General features: G+C 38.9%; 1 protein-coding gene across 50 annotated transcripts in view; it reads right to left on the bottom strand.

Moving 5' to 3' along the window:
- Window positions 1-21,893, bottom strand: part of LOC123764388 (longitudinals lacking protein, isoforms H/M/V) — a 130,566-nt gene extending 108,673 nt beyond the window's left edge. For 14 of the 50 annotated variants that reach the window (XR_011225277.1, XM_069315940.1, XM_069315947.1 and 11 more), the window contains exons 1-4: window positions 21,741-21,893; window positions 17,672-17,754; window positions 16,581-17,465; window positions 16,358-16,459 (exon numbers count right to left, since the gene is read on the bottom strand). Coding sequence is in view for 45 of the 50 variants with exons in the window: in XM_069315940.1 (XP_069172041.1) it covers window positions 16,358-16,459; window positions 16,581-17,465; window positions 17,672-17,749 (1,065 nt within the window). In the remaining 5 variants the exon portion in view is untranslated. Of the gene's footprint in view, window positions 1-16,357; window positions 16,460-16,580; window positions 17,466-17,671; window positions 17,755-21,456; window positions 21,596-21,740 lie in introns of those variants that run through there. The other 36 variants (XM_045752134.2, XM_045752137.2, XM_045752125.2 and 33 more) reach the window with 9 other exon arrangements.
- Between the last annotated feature and the right edge of the window lie 2,747 nt (window positions 21,894-24,640).

The raw sequence follows: 24,640 nt of genomic DNA, 5'->3' as shown, positions 1-24,640 counted from the left end.
AATAGCCCCATTGAAAAGTAGAGGTGCAATGGGTACTCAGAGAGAGAACTATCACCATCAGAGGCCCGAGACTGTTCAACACGCTTCCACTACACAAAGGGGAATAACTGGCTAACCCCTTACAGTGTTCAAGAGAACTTGATCAGGTGTCCTCCAAAGGATACCTGATTAACCAGGCTGTGAATCATACGTCAGGCTGCGAGAAGCTGCATCCAACAGCCTGGTTGACCAGTCCAGCAACTAGGCCTGGTCGAAGACCGGGCTGTGGGGAAGCTAAGCCCAAAAAATACCTAAAGGTATCCTCATTTGGGTACCAGTGAAATGGTACATAAAAACAAAGCAACAAAATCATTAGAGGAAGCAAGAGTAAAGGACAAAGGAAAAGGAAACATTTTCCTGAAAATTGTATGTACCAACATAGATGGCATGAGATTAAAAAATATTGGAACTAAGTTATAATTCAGCTTAAATCCCAGGTATTGTTGCACTAACAGATGAAACTTGAAAATATTTTAAATGAAGTCGTATTCCCAAGTGGCTACACAGTTTGGAGACATAACAGAACTAGGTAGGGTGGAAGAGTGGCTGTGCTGCTGAAAGAACACCTTAAGGTAAGAGTTAATAATCAAAAACCCTCTAAAAGATGACATAATGGCATCACAGGTTTGGAATGATTGTTCGTACTGGGGGACTTCAACTTGAAAACAATAGACCGGGAGGCTTGTGAAGCAGGAACGGGGGACATTTGGACAGGCAGATTTGTAAACCTCATTCTGGAGACATTCATGTATCAATACATCAAGCAGGCCACTAGAATGAGGAAAGGGCATGTTCTGTCAATACTGGATCCAATATTCAGCAGGAAAGAAGAGATTTGACATCCAGTACCTTCCTCCCTTGTCCTGTTGGAAATTATATGTCCCGCAATATAATCTAGAAGAGAAGGGGAACATTGAAACAGTTGATAAACTCGATTTTAATAGGACACTATAGGGAAATTTAAAAAATTATTAAATGAGATTAATTGGACAGACTTGCTAAGCAGGGAAGTATGCCAAATTTTGCATAATATACGATGAGTGCACACAAATATTCATACCGACACAGATGCAGGGCCAGAAAACAAGATTGGTTCAACAGAAATTGTAAGAGGGCCAGAGAGCAAAAAACAAGAAAATAGGTTTAATAAAGGAAGAGGACTAACCCTCAAATATACCAGCACTACAAGCAAGCAAACAAGAAACACGCACACAGCAGTGAGGAACTTAGAAAGGGATAGCAGACAAATGTAAAATAGATCCAGGCCTTTTCAATAAATTCATTAAAACCCAGCTGCTTGTAAAGAATAAAATCCAGAGACTGAGACCAAGGAACAAGACTACTGAGAAGGAAAAAGAAGTGTGAAATACTAAATGAACAATTCCAGTGTTTGTACAAAATGAGGATTTCAGAGAGCCGGCCCAAATACCAATTCCATAGCACGCCATAGAATATATATATGGTGCACAGGAATCATAGCAGATATATGGAAAAAGACATACTTCCAATACATAAAATTGGTAGTGAAGAACAACCTCTAAATTATAGACCCATATCATTAACAAGGGTACAATGCCAGCCAGCTGATGGTTGCTTGCTAGACAACGTACTCTCAATTTTTTTCTTAAATGGAAATGTATTCCAACTGTGCAAAAAAATTACAATGCAGATAATGCAATTGACAATAACATCTCTTAATTAATCCATGACAACCACTGGCACTGCCTCCCATGACAATTTGACACACCAGATTTTCCTGACAATTTTATCATAATTAAACCTCTCCTCCCAGGATACAAGTAAAATAAAACAGTATAACTGTTTACTTTGGTGGATCATGGATGATAACCACCTCCTGATGCTCGGGCTCAAGTGACAGCTTGGATGAACAATCCTCGCTTAACCCGTAAATGGAGCAATTAAGAGTACTGTGTAAGATTTAAAAGTCCCGCAGCTAGAAGGGGTTCACATCAGCTTCCCCAGGGCTCTAGAAAACAGATGCCTTTTTAAAACAAAACAAAATTTGGGCACCATTCCTGGGTATGGAGGCCTCAGTACTGTACTGAGACCAAGGCCGGCATATACAGCACTAGCTGTTCAAGCTTGTGACCACAGCATCACTTAAAATTGTCAATATATACGCAACATATTTAGTGACGACAGTAATATAGAAGATCCTGACTGTGATACAGATTGTGTACATTTGTACACTGTGTTACAGATTGTGTACAATGTTCAGATATTAGTAAATGCAATGCTGTTCGTAATGTTCACAGCACAAGGCCTGCAGCCACAGCACACTGCCATTATTTGGTCCATCTAAGAATCATGAAACTACTTCATAAGTTCCTTTACAAAATAACCTTGTGGAAAATTATTCATTTGCAAGATTTAGTGCCCAGGATTCTGATAATAGAAAAATTGTGCTGAGAATTAGCGATGTGCGTAGAAAGATGGGAGGAGGAAACTTGGCTGTGAGCTAGCGTTGTCAGCTGACTGGTGTATGTGGTGGTCGCTATGCTCTTTGGACAAACCATACCAGGTTAGTGGTTCCTTATTATGAAAAAACATGTACTGTTGTTATACATGTATGTGTATATAGTGTAATAGAAGTAAAAACAATGTTTTGTTATATTCGTTTTGTTATATATATATATGCTTTGTTATATATATACTGAACTAATATTCACGCCAGTATACTTTTGAGTATAGCTTTGTATATAGTACCAATGCTATACTTTCGAGTATAGCATTGGCTCACACATTTTATTATATAAATATATCACATTGCACACTATTGATTACTGTACAAAAAAATTAAATAAAGTAATATCAACTTTGTGGCAACTCCCTCCTCGCGGCTCGGCCTGAGGAGACTGTCCAAGATCTTTACTCTTTTCAGTGCATGTTTCTTGCCAGACTACCTTGCCCCATCACATCCAAAATGTCACATACAATTTTTTCTCCCAGTATCTGGAAACATTTTAATCTTAGGAGAAAAAATTTGATTTTTTTTTCTTGCACACAGCATTGTTGTCTGTTATTCATAACTACGCTATCCAAGGGTTAATCGAACATTTTATATTCCACTGAACAATTTATATAGAATACAATTTGTTTGAACCATCCAGGAATTTGACAAGAGTAGAGTTCGTTAAGAGCAAGGATGCACTGTACACACATTTATATATTTCTATAAGACATAACAAACTATGAAGAAATTCTGGTGTACGGTAATGAAATCTCGAACAGTATAGAGCTGCACCCTACGTCCAGCTGGCTCAAGCAGACGACTTCACCTGAGCGAGTAAAATACCCAGAAATATACTATGCACATTCCAATTACTACTACAAATATTGATTATATTTTCAGATTCCTTTCAATAAATCATAGATATGAATATTTTTCACTAAAATTGTTTTCTAAAGGAACAAGGTCATATTGCATAATGCGCAGATTCACAAACCTCAGCTGTGTGCTGTGAATGCCTGCTTCCAGCTGGGAACAACGTAACTAGCATTGTGTTCACCGATATCTAAACCTTGTACGTAATTTTTACCAGACAATCATCTTTGACACCATCATTGCAAAATAATTGCAATTAAATACTTTATTCGTGATTATCAATTGGTGCTGTGGCCCTGACTTGCGCCAACCTTGATTGCTCTGGCAGTACTTACTTAGGGCAGTGCATCCCCTTTCCCTATGATCTCACATTGGGTGGGGTGGTTAAATATGGTAGGTGGGATTGTAGACTCATGACGGATCTTGGCGCCTGCCCCGGGTCATTGACTTACAGCCTGCACAAGCAGTTAGGGACATTATATCTCAACTTCATTAGTCAGCAAATCTCATTAAGTCAAATATATCAGAACCAAACATATGTCAGAACCTTGCCTCACATTATCAAGGCTGCCTGCTGGCAAGCAGCAACCAAATTCACTGGTCTTTAAGGTCAATGATGCTCCAGGAAACATCTGAGAATGACAATCTTTTGTTGTTTCAAAATGCATGCCAGGAAAATTAGCAAGAAAATAGAAGAGGGCAATAGTATGGGGCTCAATCAAGCCAATCAGCTTGGACACAATTGCTCACAGAAATACAATAGTACATACTCTACAAGACAAACACCCACAGAATTCTGATCATCATCAGTGATTTCCAGGAAAATGTTAGAGCAGAACCCTTAAGTGCTCAAGAATCTGAAGTCTTTAAGGAAGCAATGTAATTTGCCATTTAGTTCAGCTGGAGGCTTGATGAGGCTAAGACTGGCACATCAAACAAATGCTATATCCAACACACTGTAATGCTACACAGAGCCATCTAGCCAAAAACTCAAGGTTCTCCAACAGGTGCTTGGCTGGCTACATCCCCAAAGTCAGCAGACCTCTCCTCCTTCAGAGCACAGGCTGGAGAAATCAGGCCAACTGTTGGCAATACCCTATAATCCCTTGCTACTATAGCTGTGTTCATGTCATTCAGCAAGGAAGCAGCCCCCATGACAAAACACAACATCTTGGATCTGGGGAGGGGGTTCCTTCTAGACTGTAAGGCTGAAGCGTGTGAATTCAGTCAATTTTACAGGCAAGAGGCACTAAAGACTTTAAACACGGCTTCAAAGTCAGAAGAGGCACGGTTCTCTTAAGTAGTTCATAGCCATCTCTTTTCCATTTCTCATAGTCATGCTACAGTGGCAATGACTTATTCAGGACTCCAGGCGTTTACTGGAGGCCTGAGGAAGCAGATGTTAGCCCCTGGTACCTGCTGGAGTTTAAATCTTATGCGATACTTTAAAACTTCTCAAGCCATGAAGCAGATTTCCCACTGCAAAGGGAGACAAGGAACTGGCTGGAGTTGCACAGGACCCAAAGTCCAAATTATATCCCCCGCCAAGCCACACTCAAGCAAGAAGCTTCAGTAGGGATGGGGAAGGGGGTTCAAACTGGTTAGAAGGAAAACCTCCAAAGCTTGGTGGGACAAACTGTTTCACCTGCCTCAGCGTCCAAATTTTAAGGGGCAATCCCAGCAACTGACCAAGCCACATCATAGGCTAAACCCCGCCCAAACCCAGAAACCCTCAGAAGTTTCTAGGCTAAAAGGAAGGTGATTGGGAGAAGATATCAGAACAAGGGCATGCCTGCAGGGGATGCTAGAGGATGTGCAGATTGAGCAAAGGTGTAATTAACCAAAACCTCCAAATCAGGGTCCTTAATCATTAGACGGGGGAAGTTCCGGCACACCCAACTGGGCAGATAACCTAGACTGATGCAATCAAGTAAAGCAAACTCACAAAGCAGAAGCCACCTAATATGCTTTAACCTCATCAGGAGGGCTAACCTCATCAAAGAAGAGCTACAAGGAAAGGGTTTATAACTCAGGGTCAAAAGTGTCGCACCCAACGAGCAGCGTGACAGATGCAGAATGAGTAATCGTAGTAGCGTGGCAGGGACGACTTTTAATCCTTAAACTTGATTCACCCAATTCATCCTGGACAAGGGCCACCACAAGCAATGACCACCACTAAGGAAGCAATGCCCCAAACCCAGAGAAGTGACTTTGTCAATGCAAGGGCAGCACCAGGAAACACAGGGAAGGTAACCATGACCTCATGCAGCTCCAAGCACTCTTAAAAGACAGGATCATGCTACACTGCAATGTACAAAACCCACAAGGTGTAAATACTGTACCAAAAATCAGCTCAACAGTGGCAGCCCAGGAACCACTACAATAGTCAAGTGACCCCCAACTGCATCAGCATAAGAACTGACAGCTCAAGAACCCTGGAGGTGATGTCTTGGCCTGGTGGTGCCTCTCCCCCCCCGGCCTCCACAAACAAGTGAGGGAGGTGGGGCTAACAAGCTCATGCTAGTTTTTTGAGACTCTTTTTGAGTTTGTTTGCATTGTTAACAGAGTTCACTAGGCATGTTATGAGGCTTTGGCCTCTTTTGAACCCAGTAGTAGTTTGTTTGGACTTGTTAACTTTTTGAATGTCCTTCCTGGTGAGGTGACAAAATGTCATTGCTCCCTGCACCTCTGTAAGGAGAGGCCAGGTTTTGGATCTGGTCCTAAGTCGGTCAAGAACTCTACAGCTGATGTGACCAGTTAGATGGGATCCCTCAGGTCACAAGTGGATTTTAATAACAGTATAATTGTGTGAATTATGCTGGATTTTAATAACAGTATAATTGTGTGAATGGCTAAAAAATCAGACAGCTACAGTACTAGAAAAGGTAATTATACACTTTATAGATAGTAAAGGATAAAAAATCTTTTAGTAAAGATGCAATCAACCACAACTTTTCTTAAGAAAAGCCAAATTAACCGTTTCATTGATTCATAAGCACAGGCCTTGTGATGTTCAGATTGGGAATAATATTTCTGCGAGACCTGGCCCACTGTTCTCCGAAAAAAAGACAAATGATCAATCATAGACAGTTCCAGCACCCCTTGGGGAATCCCTGGGAAGCATGACTAACACCACCCAATGGTGGGCATCACTTGAGGCACTCTGCCAGACATACAAGTGCATGAACTGTACCTAGATTTTTCAGAACATTGGTTAACAGCTCCCTGATAAAGAATGTAGGATTCATCCAAAAAATTGGGATGTATATTACATTTACACATGTATTTGGTCATTTCTTGACACTCATTAAACAAGATGCTTGCTGTCTCACTTCCCTACCTTCCTCCCCCTCCGTGTTTTACCTCTCCATACTTTCCTCCCTCCCTGTTTTACCTCTCCCTACCTTTTTCCCTTCCTCCCTCCCTCCCGGTTTTACCTCTCCCTACTGTCTTCCCTTCCTGTTTTACCTCTCCTTACCATCCTCAAACATCCAGTCTCTTACCTCAAGCCCCATTCCTCCCTTCACCCTGAGACCATCCTATCCCCCTACACTCTCACCTATCATTTCCAAACCCTGCCAAACCCAAACCCTGGTGGACTGAGAAACCCCAGGGACTTGAAAGGCTGTTCAAACAGACAAGCATTTGTACTTGGCTGCTCATATAATGGGGAAGTCTCACATTAGGATCACAATTACTCATAATTTGTATTCAAATTTATAACTGTAATCAATTTGCCCACACAAAAATATTCTTGGTAGGCAATTTGCTATTTTTGACATAACTATAAATCATACATTTGAATATACAGTACAGTGATATCTTTGTATTTAACAGCCCCCCCCCCACACTCGAACAATTCAGCACTTGAATGCTGTGTTCATGTTCGAAAGTCAAACGTAATCGCACAACCCAGACGAATTAGTTTCCCAGTAGCTAGTGCACACCACCAGTACTAGACTGCTCTAAATTTTCTCATGTTCTCTTGGATATTTTTTATAATCTGTGGGTATTCTGTGAGTATATTTATATATTCACAATGGCATCTAGAAAGTTAGTAAAAAAGGTCCAAGAAAAAAGAAAATTAGTTACAGCCACAATCAAGATGAAAAAAAGACCTTATAGCAAAATATGAAAGTGATACCCTCAAGTCTGTTCTTACTATCGAGTTTGGTATGCCTAAATATTTTTTTCTAATAAGAGGAATGTGTGCAAAATAGGCGTTGGGGGGAGGTGTAAAGTTTTCTGGAAAATTATCACTGACAAAGCTGTGATAATGGTAGGGGACATCCCTGCCAAAGAATAAAATCTCTCTTCCTCTGCCTCACCACCTTCTATATATGCAAACAACTTGAGTAAAGTGTATAGATTATTTGCATTTAGTGTATTTCATTTATTTATTGTATCAGTAAATATCAATATATTTACTTTTTTGGTCTGGAACTGATTAATCTAATTTACATTATTCCTTATGGTAAAATATTGTTCAGTACTCAAACAGATAGGCACTCAACCAGCCTTTGGGAACCAATTAAATTTGAGTACCTGTACCGAGGTTCCACTATATTACTGTATGTCCTCAACTGGCTAATTATTAAGATTTTAATTTCAAAATGATTTGGCTATGTAACACATTTTGAAGCACTGAAACTATGATCATAGCCAACAGTAGTACAACTATTTTTTAAAATGACTTAATTTTTTTTCACAAATTCACTTAGCATGAAACTCTTGTTGACCATAAAAACTGGTAAATAAAGGAACTGCATGGTAATAAAAATACCAAAAGCTTTGTTAGTATTCTGTAGGAGCATTGAAAACCCAATTCAGACTAATTGGTAATTTTGGGGCTGTGTTATGGATTGATAGTTTTCAATTAAACTATATTTGAAAGATGCTATACATATAAAGCACACATTTACCACAAACTATGAGCTGTAATTGGTGGCCCACAGGTCCTGGCACTAAAGTCTGGGTTCTCATGATCTAGTCTTCACTTGCTGTAATTTTGTTTTCCTTTTGATTAACTCTGTAAGCTGAAGGAGCAATTTGAATAAAATATACCTCAATATATTGAAGTATATTGTATCAGCATGTAATTACCCAAGTTTAGTTTCAAGACAGGAGCTATGCATGTGATGTCCCATCTTCCCAGTACTCTGTCTGATGACAAACTACTGACTGTTTTGCCATCCACCATTTCAATTTGTTCTAACCCTCTACCACTGTTTACAAAAGTGAACTTCTTAATGTGTCTTTTTTAAAAGCTTTGTTTCCATAGCTTGAATATATGAATTCTTGTTTAAGTTATAGGTTTCAATTATTTTTCTTTGTCATTCCTATTCCTATTTTGTATGAAGTGATCATATTGCCTCTTTGTGCAGATGATGACGACGACAATGAAGTTGCTGAAAAATGTTGACCAAACCACACACTAGAAATTGAAGAGACGACGACGTTTCGGTCAGTCCTGAACCATTATGAAGACAATAGTCTATAGACTTGATAATGGTCCAGGGACAGACAGAAACATCATCATCTCTTCAATTTCTAGTGTGGTTTGGTCAACATATTGCCTCTTTCTTATAGCTTTGGTATATTTAACACATTTAGCATATACTTGTAAACACCTGTTGTTCAGATCTTAAAGCCATTTACTTACATATCTTTGCATAGTTTCCAGTTTGTTGATGTGTTTCTCAAGTTATGAGCACCATACAATTTTGAATATTCCAATTTTTATCTCACAATGTCGTAAAATTACTTTAATATCTCGTCATACATATATTTAAAATTAATTCTTTAGTTAGAAACTGTAGCATAGTTTCCTTGCACAATGTCCTTTATGTGGTACCCTAATGACATTTTTCTATGCAGAACTACTCCTAGATCTTAATACGAGTCTTTTCACAAATTCTTAAGTTGTGAAACAATTTATGTGAAAACTGTGTTTTCACATAAGTTGTGAATGGCTTGTTTTCACTTAATCCACATCCCATAACAGAATTTATTCACAAAAATTTCCATCTGCCGAGTGTTGATCAAAACACTTGTTTCGTCCAGGTCATCTCGTCAAACATATGCAGCAAGTGTATTCTCTCAGGTAGATCTTTCATATACACGCAGATTACTTCATGTTTCATCCTTGAATGTTCCAGCATGTTCCAGTTCCCACAACTTATGTGGGATTGTCAAAAGCAATTTGTAGATTTGTATGTTGACTAAACCACACAATAGAACATGAAGAGACGGCGACGTTTCGGTCCGTCCTGGACCATTATCAAATCGATTGTTCAGGTTCAGGGTCATTATTAAGTTGATTGTTTAGGTTCAGACAAATGCAATCAACCCAATCATCTTCCCGTAAAATCTGTGGTTCTATTACAGACACAAAAGTAAATTTATTACACAGGATCTTCTTGTTCGAATACGAGTGTTATATTTTTTCTATGCAGGTTCTATTTATTTCGTTTTAATTATGTTTTTAGTTTCAACAATACAGGTCTAGAAATGAGAGGGTCTTCTCTGCTACCATTTTGTGTAAAATGGAACCAATTGCTTTTTCCATATACAGTATCTGCTAAGATTCCTGTATATAGGGCCTGAAAAATCAGTTGAAGTGCAATGTTCTGCTCAGATGTGTATTCTCTCAGAGCCCAAGGTGAAATTTCAAGGGCCAACTGCTTTATTTCTACATAGCACCTTGAGCATTTATTCTACTACGTTTCGAGTTACTTCTAAGTACGTACCTTACATTGTTATTTGAAATTCATATTGTCTGGTTCTGAAAACCTAATTTTGCACAAGCATATTTTGGAACAGCTCATTTAGTGGTCTTCACATTTCATTTTCATTTTCTGTGAATCACCATTTTTGAACTCTAGATTGTATCCTTTACCTGCAATTTGATTTATTGTATGTATGCAACAGGCCTGGTTCTATTTTAAATTTGTCTGCTATCCCTTTCTCAAAATTTATTTCTGCCTTTTATCTTAGTGCCATGCAGTTGCTTCTTTATGCAGACGATGAGGCACAATAACTTGGCCGAAGAATGACTTAATAATGTCCAGGATGGACCGTTTGCGGGTCTAGTCTCTCTCTATATCGATTATTTTTTTGTCGTGTTCTCTAGTTCTCCTGTTCTCTCTCAAATTCTGTTGAACCAATCCAAATTTCTCTTGAATGTTTGTTTTGGTATAAATTTTATTTTACCCTTATCATACTTATATCACAAAACTTGGCATTCATCTCATTTACACCAAATCTCCCAAAATGATTAATTAAATAACTTGTTAAATACCCCATGGCATCCTCTCTAGCAATAAAGTTTTTCCAGTAACTCCCTTCCCAATCTCTTCTATACTATAAATGCATTGCATATTTGATTTCCAACAGGACATGGTGACTTTGATGAAAGATGAAGCACGGTATCGAGTTTTTTTTTCAACTATTTTTTCCATCTTTGTAAATACCAACAACATCAATATTGGGCCATCCCTTTCATTCTCAGGCCTGTGTGTAACCTACTAGATAATCAACTAGCCACTAGTTTATCTAGTACCATATATTAACAAGGAGACAAACCAATTACCTAAATATGTAGGAAGGTCCAGTGAGCAACACATTAACCCAGCAACACTCTTGGTGTATTTCGTGGATGGCTATGACCACACTGAGTAAACATGTTTGCAACGCCTGAATGCTCAAAGTCAATTTTATAACTATAATATCTAACACACACACACACACACACACACACAGGGGGCCGAGCCAGTGGCCGAGCGGACAGCACGCTGGACATGTGATCCTGTGGTCCCGGGTTCGATCCCGGGCACCGGCGAGAAACGATGGGCAGTTTCTTTCACCCTATGCCCCTGTTACCTGGCAGTAAATAGGTACCTGGGAGTTAGTCAGCACTCATGGGCTGCTTCCTGGGGTGTGTGTGTGTGTGTGGTGTGGGGGGGGGGGAGTAGTAGAAGAAACGGTTGATTGACAGTTGAAAGGCGAGCCGAAAGAGCAGCACTCAACCCCCGTAAGCACACTAGGTAAATACAACTAGGTGAATACACACACACAGGAATATTCACGAATACATGGAAAAAAAGCAAACATAGTTCCAATCTATAAAAATGGTAACCGAGAAGACCCTCAAAATTAAAGACCCGTCCCATATCTTTAGCAAGTGTGGTAGTCAAATCACTAGAAAAAAAAGTTAAAACCAAATGGGAAGAACACCTGGAGAGTAATGACATAATGATGAACAGACAATATGGTTTTTATACAAGATAGGCTTTTGACAGTCTCAGACAAGAGGTTGCTCTGGAAACTGGAACATACTGGGTGGGTGACAAGGGAGATTTCTAACATGGGGAAAAAATTTTCTAACTGACATATAAAGGCAGTAATCAGAGGCAATGTATCTGACTAGAGGAGTGTTATTAGCAGAGTACCACAGGGTTTAGTTCTTGCACCAGTAATGTTCATTGTCTACATAAATGACCTACCAGAAGGAATACAGAATTACATGAACATGTTTACGGATAATGCTAAGATCTAGAGAAAGACAGGAGACACATGATTGTCATGCCCTTAAAATTGATCTGGATAAAATACGTGCTTATACTGTAGCATCAAGTGGAAAATGTAATTCAATACGAATAAACGCCAAGTTATATCTTTTCGGCACCTTTGCCATGCTATATTTTTTCATTACCTGAGTTTCCTTAGCTTGAATCTGTGTCCTCTTGCTCTTGAAGTTGCTGGTTCCAGGAATTCCTTTTTGTCAATTTCATAGATTTCTGTAAGTATTTTGTAAATGTTGATCATATCACCTCTTTTTCTTTTATCTTCTAGCCTTGGCATACTTTATGCCTTTAGTCTCTCCCCATAACTATTGTTTTTCAGTTCTGGAAGCCATTTTATAGCAAGCCTTTGCACCTTTTCCAGTTTATTGATTTGCTTCTTGAGATTTGGGCACCTTACAACTGCTGCATATTCCAATTTGATCTCACAAGTCATGAAGTTTTAATATTTCACCATCCCTGTAGTTAAAAGTAAGTCTGGAGATGGAAAGCAATGCATACTTTCCTCTTACAATGATCTTTGTGTGTGTGCCTCTGGTGACTAGTTTACTATCTAAAACCATCCCCAAGATCTCGTTCTTTATTACAGTTTTTTAATTCCTTACCACAATTTGTAAGTTGCGAGATCTATTTTCTCAGATTCCACATTCCATAACACGGCATTTATTCACATTGAATTCCATTTGCCACATGTCATTCCAAGCACCTATTTTATCTAAATCAACTTGAAGGGCATTACAATCATCTGCGTTGCCTATCTTCCCCAGTATCTTAGCATCATCTACAAACATGTTCATAAAATTCTGTATTCCTTCTGGTGTGTACATACATATACACACACATATATACATGTGTATACATATACATACATACACCCATATATTATATATATATACACATACAGTAAATATAGTATATAATATTATATATATATATACAGGTGAACTTTAAGTTCAGGATTAGTTTCCTGAAAACCCTTAAGTAGAAAATGATATGCCAGTAAATGAAACCAAAAACCTCATTGTCCTTTTATGTTAAGTAAGTTAAATTCATAAAGTAATGGGAAAAGATATTAGCTAGTCATTTTTTGCTCACTCACTTGTCATACCTACCTAGCACTTTTAGCTTTGTTTCTAACTATATTGTCTTCCTTTGTTTCTTTGGCCTCTTATTAGAATTACTACATGTTATAGGTATTTTACCTCCCATTCCTTCTTCTCCGAGGGAATTTTTACTAATAATATCAAGTTTAGAACTTCCTTGTTTATGTCCACGATTAGCTGGAGAGATTCATTTTTCTCGAGCAGCTACATTCACTTGATTATTTGTCTACATAGCCGTAAGTTGTATTATATTATTCAGTATTGCATTATAATTTTAATATACAGTACTGTATTTTATGCTACTATTTTCAGTAAACAAAAAGTTAATTTTTTAGTACAGTATAATTAGTGTTTGTTGACATTATTTAAGTTAGCCCTTATACACTGTACTTCATTTTCTTTAAGTGCCAAAGGCTTCCACAGAGTTTTCTTTATCTTATATTGGGGTGGGGGTTATAGGACACACTGCCTTTCTGGTGTTAAATTTTGTTTCTGATGATGGAAAATCGAAATGACACTAACTGGGGTAAAACACAGTTTACACACACACAAACAAACACACACTCACAAATATATATATATATACATATATATAAATATTTAGTTTGATTATATATCCAACATTCCTATGTACACACACATGCATACACACATTATTCTACAAATACAGTATAAACATAATAAAGTGTTGTGCCTGGCATAGTTTATTTACACAAATGCTATTTCAATAGTTAACAGCTCACTTAATTCAATCGCAATGGCATAGCTCTGGACACAACACATTATCTGTGACTAAAATATTGAGATCAGTAAACTGTTATGAGCATCGTAGTTGAATCATGAAAGATCACAGCTCCCTCGTATACATGATACAATACCTGCCCTTTCAAAAGTTTGCCTATTAACTAAATGTGCATATAAAACAAAGCCCTGTAGCTAGCACATTACCGGGTAGCAAGACAAACCCAAAATGACTTTAATCAAACTATAGTTAGTATTCAAGCACATTACAAAAAGCATTTAGCTAAACATTATTAAAATTAAAAAAATACTAAAAACCCAACTTTGTCATGTGAAAACGTTCCATATCATTATCGGAAACAAATAAGCTACGATCTATACTTCATAAAATAAAAAAAAAACTAGTCAGGAATACTTCTATAAACCAATTCAGAAAATTTATCCTACACAATTCAATTAACAAGACAACCCACTAGGCAGCCTATTATTCAAATTTTTAACCCATTCCTCAATTACGAAATTAAGGTAACCTTTACATTATGCCTCTAGAACAACTAGACACTATTTTTGTTTAATAACTTATGTACCGAACCTGAAGCTGTCACTTAATGCCCAATTTGACAATACTTTATTATGAAGTAAAAATTACCAGAGCCACAAAAATTCAATAACTCGTAGCAAAATTCATGCTACTGAAAGATTTGGATAGAACAACGATAACCCAACAAAATACTTGTTAAAATAGCTAATGCAAGAAAGTACAGTAGTGTTCAAGTTTTCTTAATTCTTTCAAATCAGCTTGTTATAAATAATATGAACTGCAGTGATATATGGATTCTAGTAAGAAGGAAGAAGATTAATTTCAACTACATAGTTGTCATGCCCAAAGCAATCCAAATTATCCTTATGTCGTTAAAAAAAAATCAACAAAAACACAAAAGCACATGTGTAAACAACCACTTTCAACTGCAAGAGTACAGTGACTATCTTAGATTTCAAGAGAATTGATAATATAACATTATTCAATCTGGGAATAACACTTAGCCACATAAAAATTGTCACATGATTATAAAGGGAGCTGTGTTTAATACAGATTTTATTATAAACTTTAATGAGATTACTGATCTCTTTAAGATGAAGCCTCACCAAGAAGATTAGCACATTGCTCATTGGACTATCCATATTTAAGTTTCATATTTTGTCATGGCACTAGAAGCCAGACAATTCACAGAATCAAACCACTTACCCTCATCTGTCTTCTTTCAGCTATGTCTTAAAACTAACAGTTCCGTGGAGATTCCCAACATCCCAGTCCTATAATGCAACCTTCAACAAGCAGTACCTTGCTGTGTGCCTAATAACAAGCACTCATTTTGCATATACCCTTAAAAGAAAGCATGTGATATATAATTTATATCCAAAAATATTTCTACTGATATGTCTGGTCTCTAGTGTCTCGATTGGTGAGGAAACATCTGTCATGAACCACACACAGCCAGTAAATATCATGATCAGCAACCTTGTGACAATATATAATTATATTATTACTAATGCCAATAGGCTATACTTTGCTGCACCATGACAATCATTCAACCTTGGAGGACTGTGAATTCCTAAAACACTTAAAATACAAACTACACACGCAAATCTAATCTTTCATGATTTTCATGGTCACCTATATCATGACATGTTCAGGTCTAACATTTGTCAAACTTAAATACCAATTGTCCCATCATTGAAATGGCAGGTAGGAAGTCCATCTCCAACCTCAGCATAAATCTTTTACTTGCTACTACTGTATAAACCTTTTGTCCATTTAATAGCTATATTTTCATATGAAAATCTATTATAGTCATTTCCGAGTAACTTTTATGGCATTTAGCAAGTAACAACGTTACTTTATGTTAACACAAGTAAACCGAAGTTAAGTGTTAAGTCTAGACAAAATTTCTAATAGGTTCATTGTGAAAGCTATTAAACTCAAAATTCATCATTTGTCAGTGCTCATCTCTTGCAGTGTACATTATTCAGTTAACATTCTAATTTTTTACGTATTTCAAGCATAATTCAAATATGAATCTCTGCCATAAGAGAGGAATAAAAGTTTTAGAGCAGTAGGTAAGAGCTCTTCTAAAAAAAATCACTTGCAAACTTAGGTAAAATTACCCACAGGTACCAAATGTAGGAATTAATGCCCAATGCATATTAATATGGGTTTAACCCAATGTGTCATTAACAAAATTTGAGGCACCAGTGTACCAAGAGCTACAGGAATAGCGTAAAAACTCCACTCATATAACAAAGATTTAAATGCCAATTATAAATACTGTACTAATCTTGATAACTGAACATACTAGATACCTTACACTTAGTCCTCTGTAGATTCATAATGATAAAATTAAATCACAAGCATCAAATTCAAGCATCATACAGCAAACCTGCAACTTATTTTCAAATAATACTTTCACTTCCAACTGCATTAATCATAATATACTACTGGCTGGTGGGTGGTCATGAGAATAGACTGTGACTAGTATAACACTTACCCCGGGTGCATTCTGTTGACTAGAACTGTCTGAGGTGCTGAAGTTTAGATGAGCTGGAAACCCTAAAGATGAGCCATCACCCTGCCAGCCAGCCAGATCCCCCTATCATGAAACAAGAGTTAACACAATAAATATTTACACTGATAAAACCATACATTAAATAACTATGCACACAACACCCATATTCAACATTAAAAAAATATAAAAACTAAACTAGACTTACCGGCTGATAGCCAGAAGGGCCAGCAAAGGAGTGATGGGCATAAGATGCAGCACCACTGCCTAAGGCTCCAGAGGCAGCTGCTTGTAGGAACTCGGGTAAATCATTGTTCATTCCACTCCCCGAATCATCCCCTTCTTCTTTATAGCCATCTGCACTTAAATCATACGAATCCCCATGCATATCATCAGGACGCTCTTCCTCCATCTCCACCTTTACAAAAGATGGAGTGTCATCGGTGTACTGATTAATAGGGGGTTGAGAAGATGCAGACTGAGCAGGGGGTTGTGAAGATGCCCGTGATGCTGGAGGGGGTTCTGCTGGAGAAGAAAGGGGACGGCTAGTGCGGTCTTCAGCTACAGGTGACTCCTGAGAGGTTCTATGAGGTGAAGGGCTCAGCCGCTGGCTAACAGGGCTCTTTGGTCTAGATGCAGGTGGGGGTGTATGCAAGCCACCTGATGAAGGTGGAGCCGGAGGCGGTCTAACATCTTCCCTGCCATCTTCGCCTTCATCTCTTCGTTTTCTCTTTGTTGGTGGACTACCACTTCCTCCATCTCTCCTAACAGGTTCTGTCCGTGGAGGTGCTACCCCCATGCCCTTATTTGGAGGTTCATCATCAGGTACTGCAAGGCCTTTAATTCTCAAATTTTCTGCTGCCTTAATTAAAGAAGCTAAGTCACTTTGTCGCACATTCACTTCACCAAGGTACATATAATCTAGCAAGGCCTCTAGGTCCTCACACTTAATATCTTTTAACACTATAACAGGGCTCTTGCAAGCAGTCTTGTCAAACATGGCACAGAAGTAATCACTACACGTTGAAAGCACCAACTTGTGCACACTGTAGAATTTGCCATCACATGCCAGAGTGACATCCGTATACGCTTGCTGGAAAAGAAAGATTTTTCTGTTAAGAGATAAAAAGAACTGATTTCAAATAAATTTCATAAAGTTCCAGATATTAATTTCACAATAAAAAATATACATACATATATAAAACACAAAACAAATAAATAGTATATAAATAACAATTACAAAAACCATGAAAAAACCATACATAATATTTTATTAGACCAACAATAACATTTATTTACCTTATCCCTGAGAACCCCCAAAATATGAATGAAAGTGGTGCGATGGTTGTTCCACTTTAACGACAGTAGCTCCTCCATGGCTGCTGAAATTCAGAAAAGATAAATATTTAGAATGGAACCTTGAAGTTTTGTTGTACAACAGGACAAATCTTAATTCTACCATTATACAGTACATTAATTAAAAACCCCAAAATAAATATTTACTGCTTCTTATTTGATACTAAATTATCATATGCAACCCAAGCAATATTATTTGATGCCATATTTTTTCTCAGCATTCTGAATACTGAAGTACTCAATGTCACAGGAACCTGGCACTCAGAATGGTAGATGCACATGACATGACTTTGTGAACAAAACATGCAGATACTCATATATAATGTGCATGTGTATATAGTGTAATAATAGCAAAACTATTGGTTTATTGTTTTATAATCATAATTGAATCACTAATATGCACACCACACATTTTATTATATAAATATAGCACACTACACATTATTGAACAATATCACTGCAAAAATAGTGAAAAATCAGACATTGAAATAGTTAGGCAATATCTTTGTGGCAACTCCCGTCTGACAGCACGTGTGGAAACCAGCACAGGACGCTTACTGTCAGCACCTCAATTTTGCCAGACTTCCTCGCCCTATTGCAGCAAAAATGTGTCGCCTACGATTTTATTATTATTTTCCCCATGATCATGAAAAACATTTTAACAATCTTAAAAGAAAAAAAATCTTGCATCTGGCGGTGTTGCAGGCAATAATCACACAAGCACTGCCCAGGGGTTAAACTATCATATGATGGACATTACCAAGAGTATCTGACTAGACTTCACCCTCATTTCTAACCTCTCAGAATTCAGTCCCTTAAGTATTAAATGAGTTAGGTTCACATAGTAAGATAAAAAAAATTTAGTACGAGACAATGTTATATGACTAGGTATATGGAGAAACACTCGTGGATAATTATATCATATGTAAAGACTTAAACAAATTAAATGATGGATCTTATAAGAATTCCCCTGCCTAGGTGTTGTTCTGAGGCTTCTCGCAATAAACTGGATCACGATCTTAAAAAGGTTTACCTGAGAGGCCCAACCACAGTGAAACCCCACCTCAATGAGTCGGACCAAGAACATACCTTGATGGAGTCGAGTTCTACTCCCCAAGCCCCCAATCTTGAGAAAGGCTCGACATGCACAGCTAATCTGGCAATCTACATATTTCCTTCATTGACACTAAAGCCCTTCTGCCATATTCAAATAGGCAAGGTGTCAAGCAAAGGTGGCCAGAAAACAGCAAAATCCTACAAAGTGATAGGCCTACGTACACCCATTATTACACACAGGAGAATAGGTATATGCACACCTATATTATATATAAATTATACCTGGTTGTTAAACAGTTTGGCAGGTCATATTCCGGGGAAAAAATTAGGATTAAGAACCTGCCTGAAACAATATGCGTGCCAGGCTTTACAAAAGTGAAGAACTCAGATGGAGTCTTGCAACCCACTTCAATAGTACTAGTCTCGTAACGTGTCTTGTGAATCCCCTGCATAGCAGTGGAACTGCCTTTTCCCCTCACCTTCAATGCCTTTGCACTGGAAGTCTACCTCTAAACCAGCCCAGATTGGTCATCAGTCCTGCCACCTCTCCGTACCCCCCAGGGCCTGGCAAAGCCTGGTATGACTCAAGAGGCAAGCTGGGCGCCTCTGCTAACCAGTAGCTTGCCTTCACAAACAAGCAGTTAGCCGCCTTCAACTAGCAGTGGTGCAGCTCAACACAAAGGCACCGCCAGTCACAAACGAGCAGTTTGCTAGTTGACCAGATGTCCACCTTGTGTTGACATCGGATGAGTCATCACCACCGGACTATATAAAGGGCACCACCTCCCTGGAGAGCCAGTCTCTCTCTTAGTGCTCTTGGAGCACCTTGGTCTCTCTCACCTGTCATCTGCCTTCAGTCAACACCGTGTGTCTGATGCCATGGTGGTATGGTAGCAGTCTTCAGTACACCAGTTTATCTTCATGCTTTGTATTCGTTGAATTTCTTAGTTTTTGTATAAATTTTCATATCTTGTCCACCTTTGCAGTGTTTTCAGGTGCCATTTTTGTTCATTAATATTTCGGTAAATTGTTTTAATTATTTATTTGATGATTTTCATTTTTCCACCTGCAATTTACACACTGCAAGGGCCAATAGCAACATTTTTTTTTATTATTTATGTGAGGGAGAGCCATACCATCTTGGTTCAGTATAGCTGCGATACCACAATCCATCACAAACGCCATCCAGAATTAGATTCAAGCATCAGCGAGAAACTAAATTGTGATTTGATAACTGCATGATGCTAGTACATGATACACTCATATACTGTAGTAAGCAATTAAACATTCCAGAATTTTTGTTACATGGGTATGGTTAACTCCGCTGTATCCAAATAAGACATTACAGCCATATTACATCATTTTTATGAAAACTAGGACAACTGGAAGCAACAATGTATGGAATCATCAATGTATGACACATTTTAATGGTTAATGCTCTTTCATACAGTGCAGCTGTTTCATCTAATTTGTCCATTGATGGGAAACAATTTATATACATTTTTATATATATATATATAGCTATTAGATTTACTCATCCATAATTCAGTTTTTAATGTGTCCCACTTTGTGGTTTTTCTACAAATACATTTAATTACCTTTGAACAGTAAATTATGCCCTACAAACCACATAAATGGCAACTTCTAATGAATTAACAAGCAACAACCTCTGCCCTACATAAGGGCATTGCATATTTTTATAACCCCCCCCCCAGGTGCCATACCATTTTCATACAGTATAAAGCAACACATTCAACCTCCCTCAAAAAAATTTAAGTGAGTTTGCTAATATTGTGATTTCACATTATTTGAGAGGTTTTGAATGGCCCATGTTGAGTAATGTTATTGCTACTCTATATCCAAACCCTCACTTAAAAATCTTTTTGTTCAGTTTTTACATATACTCTCTAGGAGTGTGATGCACTGACATCTCTCTTCCTATCTCACTATTACTGTCTAAATCACTACTATTATATTTGGTAGTCGAGCATTACCTGTGCGTTTGACCCCACAAATGATAGCTAAAATATAGTCTTTATTGGGGGGGGGGGGGGATTTACACAGGTTTCTTTAAGCTTCTAACCCAAATTTGAGGCTTATCTTCATGATACAAAATTTTCATGCATTTCCTGAAGATTTCTTTCCAGAATCAAATTTTATATAATTATTATATATAATTCTGAAAAATAAATAAGAAGCTTTAGTAGAATTATTCTAGCTAAACAAGTGAAGACAACTTACCAAGCCTCGGGTATTTCACATCACAAACTTACTCAAAGAGACCTGAAACAGATTCCACTCATTCAAGCAGCAGCTTGCGACATTGCCACAAAAGATACCTGTGCAAAAATCAATATAACGGTGCAACTTTGGCCAGCACTGACAAGTATGGCCACCCACGCCCTGCTTCTTCAGGGCGGGCGGGGACCAGGCTCCGGGGGGGCGGTAGTGGGCGTGGGGAGGTGGGCGTGAGAGGTGGGCGTGGGGAGAGAGGAGGTGGGCGTGGGGGGAGGTGGGTGGAGGTGTAGCGTGGGTCGGGGAGTGTGGCGTGGGTCCAACAACAAAGGCCCGGGGGAGGAGCGCGCGCCTGCCCCAACCGGTGCTTCACCTCCCGCACGCCTCACCCACATATAACTTTAACTCGCCTTAACACACTTCACCCCTCAACTTACCCGGGCCGCTCCAACGCTCCACAACCATCTATACCCACACTGGAGCAGTAACCATGGGGGCGGCAGCGGGGGGAGAGAGGTGAGGGCGCGGAGCAGACAAACAATGACGGGAAGAGCGTGGAGTGGCCACTGGGGGGGAGGCGGAAGCTGCTCCTCACAGCTGCGTCATCACCCTCACGGGAAACCCCAACACCTCAACACATTTACTACCCTACAACTTACCTCCACGCGCCCCTTGCTGCACCTACACTCATCCTCGGGGTAATAATATAGCAATGGCTCACCTTCTGGGCGACTAGTTATCTCTTTTTAAGAAACATTTGGGCCGGTATGGAGGAGACGGCGTACACGACCTCTTTGCGCACCCGCAGGTTTCTGACTGATGTGCACTCAAGCTCCGATATTATCCTACTCGTCTACTAATGATCTTTAGCCTTTAATATGATATATTTAACATTAAAATATGTAAATACGATTTCTAGACACTTTATAATTGTACATATTATTGTCTGAAAGGCTCTACTTTAATTTAAACAAATTCGGTAAAATGGTAGGAGTCGACGCGGAGGAGAGAGAGTCAGTGCTGCCAACTCTATGGGAAAACCGCTACATATGGGAGTCATTCCAGCTACACTGTCGCCAAACCTCCCACCTGCTTAATTTATATTATATATACGGTAATATTATATAGCGTTCACTGTTATAAAATTCACATTACATATAAAATAATTTATTTATTATTAGGCATAGCAAAATAAAAAGCAATATTAGCAACGGCTAGAAAGGCGGGGTCTGGAGCTATCAGCTCGACCTTGCAGGCACAAATAATTAATTTTAATGTAAGTAAATAGTAAATTTGGGGTCCCGGTAGTAGTAGGGTTCGTACAATCCAACCTGTCCTCAGACCACGTCCATTCCATCCAGAGGTCAAACCCAAAGACGCAGTCAACAATTTTAAGTGCTGTTCATTCAAAATAGGAATTTTCTCAAATAAAAATTAATATTGTTATATATTAGACATGCACATGTAGTCCCCGTGGCGCAGTGGTAAAGCACTACCCTAGCGCTTCCCGAGCTCTTTGGCCTGGCTTCGTATTCTGGGCGGGGAGAATTGACTGGGCGCCAATCCTTAACTATACGCATCTGTTCATTCACCCGACGGTAGACATCTCCCGTCACGCAGGGTGGAGTCGCACCTCCACAGATCTCTAGTATCATCTATTGATACTAGTGATGGCTCAAAAGGGCCACCACTTACGGGCTATTCATGCCCGTGCCACCTTTTGGGTGGCTTCATCTTCATCTTAACACATTCACAAGGGAGACATCTCCCGTCATGCAGGGTGCATTCGCACCTCCACAGATCTCCAGTAACAGCTCTCGATACTGGTAATGGCTCAAAAGAGCCACCACTTACGGGCTATTCATGCCCGTGCCATCTTTTGGATGGCTTAATCTTCATCAATCATCAATCTTCATTCACCCAGCAGTCATTGGGTACTTGGTTGTTAAACGATTTGGCGGGTCGTATTCTGGAAAAAAATTAGAATTAAGGACCTCCCCGAAGCTCTATTGGTGTAAGTGACTTTACAAGAATGTAAGAACTCTTGTATATATAAATAAAATAAAAAAATATACTGTGCATATTTACATATTGGTTAGGTTAGGTGTTTAGGTTCTGTTGGCGACTATTTGTATTTGTGGTACGTGGGTGAAGCATTAACAGCGTTGAGGTCCGAACAAAATTCGTCAGTGAAGCACTTGTTCCGGAAGTGTTTGAACGTCATCAGTTGTGAGTCGTGTGCAAACCGTTTTTCATTCATAAACAGGGAGTTTGGCGGATGCACGGAACCAATTTTGGCCTTTGTTTATGAAGAGGGGCTGCATTTACAGCATTGTGGTTCAAATAAAAGTCGTCAGCGAAACAGCCCGTCCTCCAAACAAAGATCCAAAAGTGACTCCATGCGCCCGCCAAACCCCCTGTTTATGAATGAAAAACGGTTTACACACAACTGATGACGTTCGAACACTTCCGAAACAAGTGCTTCAATGACGAATTTCGTTCGAACCACAACGCTGTAAATGCTTCACTCACGTACTACAAATAATCGCCAACAGAATCTAAACACCTAACCTATGCCTATATATATGCACAATATGCTAATATATTATAATATTAATTTATATTTGAGAAAAGTCCCGTTTTGAATAAACACCATGTTAAAATTTATGAATGCGTCTGTGGGGTCGACCGGTGGATGGAATGGACTTCAGTCGAGGACGGGTTGCATCAAGTTGTGAGCCGTTTTCGTTAAAAAACAGGATTTGGCGGGTGCATAGATTGGACGTGTGTTTATGAGGACGGGTTGCATAATCGAGAATTCAGGTTTAGAATCCCAGGCGAAGCAAAAATGGTTGGACACATTTCCTATCACCTAATGCTCTGTTCACCTAGCAGTAAATGGGTACTCAGGAGTTAGTCAGATGGTTGTGGGGTCAGTAATTCGACATTGGCAAGGGTGGGGGAGGACCTCTATATCAGCCTAACTTGTATGAACACTGGCTGCATGTCCCCCGACACAATGAATAACGGTTGATTAGTAAAACACATACACGGCTGCTGGAAAATGACTAATGAGGTTCCAATCTGCAAGAAAGAAGGAAGACAGAACCCATTAAACTACAGACCAGTATCACTAACAAGAATCCCCTGAAGTTAGTTGCTAGAGAGATAAACATTTAGAACAGATCAAATTTGTCGCAGTGCGCCAGCACGGTTTTACTAAAGGAAAAATCCTGTGTGGCACACTTTCTGGAGTTCTACAAGATGACATAAATCATAAGAGTGTGTGATGGGTAGACTGCATATTCATCGACGGTCAGAAGGTATTCGATACGGTCCTGCAACAAAGACTATTATTGAAACTAGGAAAGCAAGTTGGTGTATCTGAAAGAGTCCAAAGGTGGGTTAGAGAGAATCTCTGGAAGCAAAAAGGTTACATTGTGAGTAGAGACATCAGATTGGAAAGAGGTTACGAATGAAGTACCACCAGGGTAGTTTCTAGGACTCATTCTAACATATACGAATTTGGGTGATGTTCAAAAAGCATGGTTTATTCCCCTTATTTAATTTAGTCTAGATTACAGCATTTGGATGTTGGAAATGTAATGACGTGACGTGATA

This window comes from Procambarus clarkii, chromosome 82, assembly GCF_040958095.1.
Source record: "Procambarus clarkii isolate CNS0578487 chromosome 82, FALCON_Pclarkii_2.0, whole genome shotgun sequence".
Classification (NCBI taxonomy): domain Eukaryota; kingdom Metazoa; phylum Arthropoda; class Malacostraca; order Decapoda; family Cambaridae; genus Procambarus; species Procambarus clarkii.
Note: the sequence above shows the minus strand (reverse complement) of the source record. Positions and strands in the feature narration are given on the sequence as shown.